This window comes from Fundulus heteroclitus, chromosome 17 (genome assembly GCF_011125445.2).
Source record: "Fundulus heteroclitus isolate FHET01 chromosome 17, MU-UCD_Fhet_4.1, whole genome shotgun sequence".
Taxonomy (NCBI): Eukaryota; Metazoa; Chordata; class Actinopteri; order Cyprinodontiformes; family Fundulidae; genus Fundulus; species Fundulus heteroclitus.
This window is the reverse complement of record NC_046377.1, coordinates 4,217,284-4,226,405: the sequence shown is the minus strand read 5'-3', so window position 1 is coordinate 4,226,405 and position 9,122 is coordinate 4,217,284. Positions and strand designations below refer to the sequence as shown.

Below are 9,122 nucleotides of genomic sequence, written 5' to 3'. Positions count from 1 at the left end.
TCTGCATCTACAAACCCTAGGAAAGCACCTCTCTTTGAATAGTTACAAGTTGGGTTTCTGTATAAAATACTAAATGCATCAAATAAAGTACCTTTGTTGCATGAAAGCAGATAGATCAGCAACATACACATTTGGATTACCTTCTTCCGAGCAATAACTTTAGAAATTAGAGTGTTTAACAGAGAACGATGGCCGTCCAGTCTGTAACTGGAGACTGGATAATCAGAATTTAAAAGTAAAAGAGACTAATGAGCATTTTCAGCATTTAATGCCCAATAAATTAACTAAATGTCAACGTCAATCTGAGAGATCAAAGAGAAAATGATCTGAGTGCTTTTTGCCCAACCCTTATTATTAAAGGGTGGCTATCATTCATGGAAAAGAAAGTTACAAAGAGACATGCAGGAAAACGTAAAAACACGATTAACATGATGTAAGTTGTGAACTAAGGATCTAAAGAAAGCTGAAGACAGCCTTACATGTCTACATTTCTTTCCGCTTATTTTTGTCCATTTGTCTAAAGAGGGTTTTTTTTTTTGTCCTACACAAACAGAAGATGGCACACATGTTAATTATGACACGAAAAAAGGAACATTTCATTTGGTCTGGTCTGTCCAAAGGACGTCCTTCCTGAGGTTGCGTGGTTCACTCATAAGCAGCTTTGTAAACCTAAGTCACAGATCCACACGTCCTATATGTCCAGACCTTTTCTAATTTTACTGTCATCATTCAGCAAGCAGAGGCATCTAGAGTCGGGGGTTTTTGGCTAATGTGGTCTTTGCGCTATCTCTGACCACTGTCTGGTATAATCTTATTTTGAATTTGCGCGCTTCTCCACCCCTGGGAAGATTGGCAGTTGTCTAAAATGCTTTCCACACAAGTTAGACTGTTCTCAATGAAGGACTGGAGACGTGACGTGGTCTGTGAGCCGACCTCACGTTTGGCAGGAAGCAGCAAAGTAATCAGACAGTCTAATCTCACTAGAAGTCCTTGCTGCGTACAGAACCTTCTCTGTGCGCCACTAGAATAAAACAAGCTGTCCGACTGGGAGTTTTTGTGGGCTTTCTAAGCATTCCAGACAAGTACATTGAGTTGATGTGCAGAGCAAAGGATCTGGCTCTGTTTCACACAAACACACAACAGATGGGTGGTAACTAACCACGGTGTAACAGTTTGGCTAGTTGGTGAAAAAGTGCTTGAATGATGTACATTTTGTACAAGCAACAGGTCTAAAGTCGTCCCAGATGTACAGCAGAACCCCACACACCAAGGCTTCCAACCACAATAATTAGTTTAATCTAATCGATGACAGCTCTGCTTTGTTGTCTTGCAAATTACCCACTCACAGCATTGTTCATCTTCTTTATTGCCATTCCTTTGTACAAGACCACACCAAAAGGTTTCAGCACTCTGTTTGATCAAGAAATGTTGGTCTTTGCCAGGTCCAGCTCAAAATCACTAAAAGCAGGATTAGCGTTGCCAAATGTCATGTCTCTGTTCTTCTTCAGGTCCAGATGTCCACTTCGACTCTTGATCTGAGCGGGAAGAACACAGGCGTTAAAAGGGAGAGTGTGTAACTGATTTGACTGTTTGTCAGCAAAAATCAAGTATTGTTTTCATAAATACGTATTCTGTCAAAGTCTAATGAGAAGCGCATCAAAAATGAAAGCGTTCTCATTAGGGTTGCCAAAAATCTTCCATTGATACCATGCCAAAGTATTTGGCATGGTATCAATGCTAAATATTTTAGCATGTGAGGCAAACGAAGAAGGAAAACCCAAAGATCTTGACAGGCTACTCATAGCTTACAATGGATAGTTTATAAATACATGACGCCATGTTGTGTCGCCATTTTTGATTACAGTAACCGAAAGGGGACAAACTTGTTAGCCTCAGAGATTTTTCCTGTATATGCAGACGTGGTGTCTACAATAAGCAAAGACGAGCGGAGATCATTCTATTTGTCGTTTTCCGCTGAAATGGAGGACCGTCCACACTCTTTGCCCAGCGAGAGAGAAGAGAAAGTAACCAAGAAAAGATAAAGAATTAATAACCGGGAGAAAACAAGAGTCAACAGTGACGTGGCTGTTGCCAGGTGGAGATAATTCATGAAGGTGCAGGGCTTTAAAACGGTTGCGACCGTTGCAGGCTTTCTGCTGGACAGCTAAGTTAATTCAATATAATTGAAGTTTATTTTGCTGTTATGTCAGAAACAGGGCAGGGTAGTCCAGCAACTACTCTGTCTTCATGTCAGAGGCAGCTAGTTTGTTCGTCTTCGTCTCTCTCTTTCTGCCTCAAACTTTTTTAGATGATCTCTAAGTCTGCAGGTCACCCAGAACCATTTCACACGATGACCGTAGAAATCAGCAGCAGCTTTGTACCAACTACATGGAGGACATGTTGACATTGTCACAGTAATGACTCTCCACGGCTTCTGTAGTAGTTATTACGCGCTTAGCGACGAGGTTGTTTGTAATTTATTTAGCACACCACTAGATCTTACACACTGGAGCTTTAAGCATCACATGAGGGTTCAGGTACGTTTTTTTCAGCAAGGCGATACTCACTCTGCCTTTAAGCATCTTGATTAAATAATAAAAGCTTGTGTCTTCCTTCCTTAACATCAGCCTTGACTCCACTTTGAGCTTGCAGCCTCCTTGAAAAGAGACAAAAAATGTTCATCCAAAGGGTTTAATGAGAGATAGAAGTTGGCTGTAATGTTATCGTTTGAGAAAAACTTCATTACCCGTCAAGATGCTGACTATCAGTCCTACGCAGATAGCTACTATGGTTCCCAGCGGACTGAAGTAAAGGTAGGACAGAGAGTACAGGTCAGCCAGCATGGGCCTGGTGATGGGAGGACATTTTACATCAATGTCAGAAGAGGAAGTTGGACCAAACTGGACGATCAGAGGCATCGGCGTTTTAAAACACCTACTTGCCGTCGTCGGGGACTGGAGCCACTGCAGTGGAGTTCTGGACTGGCAGAGCGCCGGAGGTCCAATTCAAGCCGTGGGTCGTCATGGTGAAGTTACAGCCGTCGGTGGACAGCGGCAGAGGCCGGCTCATGTCAGGAGGCGGAGGGTAGATCTGAGCGCCAATGCCCACCCACAGAGACAACGCCAGACCTGACACAAGGCCTGACAAAGCTCCCTGGAAGACGGAACAGCAAGACGGCCGTGTCAAAGCATGACAACCCTTAATGTGCAGAGACTCACAAGACAGTGAGAGTTCATACACGTTACAGCAAAGTCGATGTCAAAAAATAAATACCTTAGACCAAGAAGGTACTACAGCTAGAATATAAGAATCCTACATCTACATGAAGGCAGACTTACTTTAGAGTTGGCCAGTGGACACAGGATTCCCAGCGTGAACAAGCCAAGTAAAGGACCTCCAATGATCCCAAAAATACTGATGGTTGCCTGTTTAAAGGAAAGCGTGTTTTCCTGACTTGCAGACACAGTTCACATCATAAACCCTGGACCGTCAGACACAAATGTTGGCATTGATAAGCCAAGTTAAGCTGCTTAAGGAGTGTCTGACCTGCAAGATTCCTCCCATAAGAGAAGCCAGTCCGGCCATCCCAATGCATAAAACCCCATAGAAGAGACCTGCAAACAAGCCAGGGAAAGCATTTGATGTTTGCCGTCAAAGTTTTTGACAAAAAGGGGGTTTTCAACTCGCAACTCATCCGATTAATATCACGGCCAGGGCAGCTATCCACTCACTCATTCCTTTTGAGATCCAGGACAGGTGTTTTTCTGAAAAGTTGCTGTAGGGTCTAATGATGTCCTCCACTGTCACTGCAGCTAGTGCATTGATGCTGGAAGACACTGTGCTGAGGATACACACAATCGGCAAATCAATAGAAGGAGGATATAGTATTTACAGCAAAGTAATGTCTGTCAGTTGAACCCATTTCAAAAAGCCCTTCAAAGTCAACTATTAACCTCAGAGATCCACTAAAAGCTGCTGCAACAAAGAGTCCGGGAAGGCCGGGATAGTCTCCTAAGATGTCCATCACCAAATATGGCATCAGCTGAGGAGGAAATGACACCCTGGGTTAATTAAAAAGATCCAGTGACGTTGAACGCTTCACACGCATGCACAAAGAAACCGGTCAGTGCGTTAATGGACGTGTACCTGATCAGGAGCAGAAATGAGTCCCGTGGTCCAGGGGTCACAACTTTTATAAACTGAGAAAAGACACATTCCCGCAAACACTGAGCTCAGCAAAACGGACCAGAGACCCAACAGGTTGATGTACAGGGAGCTAGAAGGAAGAAAAAGACCACGTGAAATCTCACGAAACCACCGGCTTCAGTGAGCTCGTGTATTTGGAGGACGCAACTTACAGTCTGGCATGGGTCATGTTCTTGCAGGAGACGTATCTTTGAACCTGGGCCTGGTTGATCCCATAGACGCTGAGCCAGATAAACGTCCCACCGATGGACAGAGTCCAAAATGTGTGTCTCCTTAGTGGGTTTGCATCAAAGCTGATTGGCAAGGGGGAAAGAGATTAGTCTGGTTATTCCTGAAACGTGGAGGTATGTAGTTTGTTGATTGTCATTGGGTTTCTGATCATTGTTGGTTTTCTAATCTGTCAGGTTGAAGTGAATCCAGAGATTGTCACCTCCTTTCAAACCTTGGACTTGGACCAAGTAGTAAACCTCCTGTTTCATTGTCTGGACCTTGAGGGTCTATGTGTTCAAATATCAATAACCCGCCTGGCTTTAGTGGGAATCAAGGGTCGTGGTAAAAAAAAACTGCTTTCTGGGGCAGGATCTTGGGATTCTGCTGCTGATAAGTGGCTCAGACAAGCTGCTAAGCAGTAAAAGAAGACAAGTCATTAAAAACATTTTCTAAATAATGGCCAGATTGGTGAAGGACCCTTGCGTAAAACCAGAAAACTTCAACCACAAACCAGGTCAGTTATTTAAAAAAACATTGTGGCTTATTCCCACGATATGAGCAAAATTCACTTTGTGCAGACATAAAGAAAGCTCTTACTGAAGGCTGTTTTTGTACTTTGATTCATTATGCTATGACCTAGAGATCCCCAGCATGTAAATAGGATTTAGTTGGGGATGCGGCTTGTGACATTATCCAGAGGAAAACATGCAGCAAACAGATCGGATGCTTCAGTGTTCACACACGGAAGCTGATGAGGCGTATTTACCCGTAACACACCAGTTGATACAATGCACCAGCTTCCCCTGCTACACAGAAGAGTGACTTAATGTGACATTTTCCCATCCTCACTCTGTAAGATTTAGTCTTCCTCCGTGTTGTGAGTCTGAGATGATGGTGATGACGCCACCTTGCAAGACCACAGACCGGATGATGACGGCGAGGAAGCCTGCGAGCATGACACCAAGCTGCCGGAGGAAACAGGCGACAGTGAGACCTGTTACACATTGCCCTGGCAAGATATATGGAATTTATGCCGTTCCCATCTTGTTTCCACACAACCACAACCGTCAGTGTGTTTTATCTGGATTTTATGTGATAGACAGTCACAAAGCAGTACTTAAATTTGCTCACCGGTTATCTGAATTTACGGGAAAAAGAGGCAAGCGGAAAGTTCGCCGCTAGCCGCACAGGCAACAGAACACGCATGTGGAATAATGGGCCCCGCTCAGATGAGACCAGAATCTAACGTTAACGCTAAAGGTTCTGTGCACTGCAAAAACGGATCTAAAAATAAGTAAAATGTTCTTAAAGTTAGTGTATTTATCCTTTATTTGGGCAGGTAAATAAGATTATCTGCCAATGGAGTGAGTATTTTGACCCCTAAAATAAGATAATTAGACATCCTTCACTTGAAATAAGACGATGGAGATGAATTGTTCCTATTTTAAGTGCAAAAATCTTATTCCACTGGCAAATCATCTTATTTACCTGCTCAAATCAAGGGCAAATACACTCATTTTAAAAACATTTTATTTATTTCTAGTTCCGTTTTTGCAGTGTGGAGTAGGAAACTGTCAGTGCACTTCAACTTAAACACACCATCTTCACGGTGAAACCACAGTGGTGGCAGCATCATGCCGCGGGGATGCCTTTGCTCGGCCAGTCAGAAGCAACCGTGGCCGAGACAAAGCCTGATTTGTTCTGGTCATTGGTCATGATTCTGGTTGCTCTGTTTTAAATGCAGTAAAAACAAGTATTTTTGCTCAAAATGTTTATAAAAACTCTATTTCCAGAATGCTCTGGAGGTTGCAGAGATTAGCCAGTCTTTAGTTGGGCTATCCAGCAGCTGTGGTACAAGTCAGTAAAGTGCTGTTCTGTCACCAAATACAGCAAATCATTTGAAACATTATCCCATGTGTAAAAAAAAAAAAAATTAAAATAAAAAAAAAAGCCCTACCTGGATTACATCAGTCCACACCACTGCCTTTAGACCCCCCTGCAACAATGAAAAGCACAAGGAGATTTCTAAACGGACTACGAGCCGGCCCTTGTAGCGTCCCGCTTGACGCTGATGCTGACTGGTACATTTCGCTACGCACCATCGTACAGTAGAAAGTACAGACCACTCCAGTTGAAATTACAGCGCCCCACAGATCCATGCCAGTCACTGCAGCGAGAGAGAGGGAGGCTTTGAAACTGTGATCAGTCATCTGGACAAAGCCAGGGACGGTTAAGTGCCCTTTGGGTAAGAGCGACTCAAGAATCCGACCACATACCTTGGTTTAAAGCGAGAGCCGGAGCGTAGATGACAATCCCAGTATAAAGGATCTGTAACAAAACAAAAAAAAAGAAAGTGGGACAGGATCCCCTGCAGGAAATTTGTGCCTTTACCCCCAGAATGAAGTAATTGTGTGCTTACTGGCCCGATACTCACCGTCTGAACAATGAAGAGCATGGTTCCCAGCAGACGGGTCGCTCTGTTGAAACGCAGCTCCAGGTACTTGATAAGGACAGACCCAAAAAGAAAAACAATATGACTGTAATATCCTCACCTTCACCCTTGCAGGGTTTAGACTTGTGGTCCCTACCAGTGTTTTTATTTTCTTTAATGTTAGAAAATTCTAAAACTCAAGGACTGGCATGTCATTCTGTGGCTGCAACATCACTTTAACCTTTCATTTGCAAACAGTGCAAATATGTTAACTTCTAGAAATATATATATTATTTCTAGAAGTTAATGTATATATATATATATATATATGTATATATATATATATATACATACATACATACATACATACATACATATATAGTGTGTTTGGTTGCTTCTCACAGTATTGAAAGAAGAAGTCTACACTATATTTCACGTTCACAAATTCAGTTAGCATAGTTTTCATAAACTATGAAAACTATGGCATATAGTTTATTTAAATGCTATATTTATTCATCCGTCCATCCATCCATTCTCTTCCACGTATCCGGGGTCGGGTCGCGGGGGTAGCAGCTTCAGTAGAGAGACCCAGACGTCCCTCTCCCCAGCCACTTCACCTCACCAGGGAGGCGTCCAGGAGGCATCCTAACCATTTATTTCTGACAATATATAAAAACCCTATTCCCACTGTTTCTAATTCTTGTTTTAGCCAGTTTACACAATATTTCACTCTTAAGTTGTATATTGAAACATTAAATCCTATGAGGTTCAAAACATGAATTTAATTAGACCAGGGTGGCCCTTTTGGAGGCCTTAAGGAGCTCTGTAATTCACTTTGCCTATACGTATATAGGTAAGCTACACATGTGACAAAGAATTGCAAAACCTAGGAAATCCACAAACAAGATACATGCATGCATGGTGGAATAACTCCTTCTTTCATGAAACCACACTGACCTCATATGTGCTTGTGATGCTCAGCTTGTAGAAGACCGGGAGAAAGACCTCAGAGGTTACCAGCATTGTAAATACATAAGAGACGGCATAGTAGCCAATGCTGGCTCCATAGCGGTAAACCTGCAGAGGATTATTTTTTTTTTTTATCAGTTACAATTGCAAAGGTAAAGGTGTTTCTAAAGAAGGCAACGCCACAGCAAGGACACAGTGGCTTACGTTGACTTTCAGGATTTCATATATCCACCTGTCTTACCTCAGCTGGGTTTGCCAGCACCGTGATGGCGGACATGAAGCTGGCAGTCAGGGACATGGAGACGGGCAGGGCGGTCAGCCTGCGGCCCCCCGTCAGGAAGTCCCCGGAGCTCCTCTGGCTCCTGTCGGTCCAGGCGTAGTAGACCCCGACTGCAGCAGAAACCAGCAGCATGAGAGCAAAAACCACATAATCTGCCACGGCAAAGGAACCAACCGTGGAGCCCCCTGACATCTCTGGCTAAATAAAGTTTTATTTTTTTTTCTCTCTCTCTTTTTAAATAATCTGCATAGAAACCAATCCAGACTGTCCCATGAGTTCTACTGACGGAAACAGGCAGTCCTCTGTGAATAAATGGAAGTCCTGGCACATCACCTGCTCACTCAACACTGAGCTGAGAGCAGTACCACAGACCGAAACCTTTTATGTCTGTGTGTGTGTGTGTGTGTGTGTGTGTGTGTGTGTGTGTGTGTGTGTGTGAGAGAGAGAGAGAGAGAGAGAGAGAGGTGGGGGGGAGTTCATAAGTAGATGCCAAGACTTACAGTATTTGTGACATCAAATCTCATTAAGAAAATCAAAGTTCAAATATTTATCTTACCCTTTCTACCTAAATTAAAATGTAAATACTTTTTTCTGCAAGAAATCCGAATAAACCTGCATTTCCCAGGTGATTTGGGCAAGAGTCTTGCTGCGGACTTACAGCAGTCGTGCTATTTTTCTGCTATTTTCTCCTGAAGTCGTGCTAAAACATGCTTCATTGTAATGTCTTATCCAGCGTTAAAGACCGCGGTGTACCCGGTAGCGACTGATAAGGAACCCACCTCCAGGATTTGGACAATTTAGCCAGGCGGTTGAGTAAACTAGGGTTTCTGCAGATACGTTTATGAACTGGGAACGATGCTCTGGAATGTGCTAAAACGGGATTTTGTGTGCCATTCAGAACGGAACAGGTTAATTAGTGGAAAACCCAGTGTTTTCAGAAACGAACGATAGAAATGTGAGTGCAAATATTTCTTTATACGGATCATGTGTAACTGTACATACTGAACATTTTGAAAACCCCCAAAG

General features: G+C 43.1%; 1 protein-coding gene across 2 annotated transcripts; it reads right to left on the bottom strand.

Annotated features, from left to right (window-relative positions):
- Positions 1-1,333: 1,333 nt before the first annotated feature.
- Positions 1,334-8,433, bottom strand: slc5a8 (solute carrier family 5 member 8). 2 transcript variants are annotated; one of them, XM_012877062.3, is made up of 17 exons: positions 8,058-8,433; positions 7,805-7,924; positions 6,851-6,916; positions 6,693-6,744; positions 6,516-6,583; positions 6,374-6,412; positions 5,266-5,381; positions 4,359-4,499; positions 4,147-4,276; positions 3,954-4,042; positions 3,732-3,841; positions 3,547-3,614; positions 3,339-3,425; positions 2,939-3,153; positions 2,747-2,847; positions 2,568-2,656; positions 1,334-1,535 (listed from the first exon to the last, which is right to left on the bottom strand). In XM_012877062.3, the coding sequence occupies exons 1-17, from the start codon at positions 8,286-8,288 to the stop codon at positions 1,419-1,421; spliced, it is 1,839 nt and encodes a 612-aa protein (XP_012732516.2). In that variant the 5' UTR covers positions 8,289-8,433; the 3' UTR covers positions 1,334-1,418. The 2 variants fall into 2 exon arrangements, with proteins under 2 accessions (XP_012732516.2, XP_036004990.1); XM_036149097.1 differs by lacking the exon at positions 7,805-7,924.
- Between the last annotated feature and the right edge of the window lie 689 nt (positions 8,434-9,122).

Coding starts and splice junctions, on each gene's coding strand:
- slc5a8 (XM_012877062.3), bottom strand. CDS start 8,288: ATGTCAGGGGGCTCCACGGTTGGTTCCTTTGCCGTGGCAGATTATGTG. Junction 4,500..5,265: donor GGAAGACTAAATCTTACAGA/GTGAGGATGGGA, acceptor CTTGCCAATCAG/CTTTGATGCAAACCCACTAA. Junction 2,657..2,746: donor GATAGTCAGCATCTTGACGG/GTAATGAAGTTT, acceptor TCTCTTTTCAAG/GAGGCTGCAAGCTCAAAGTG.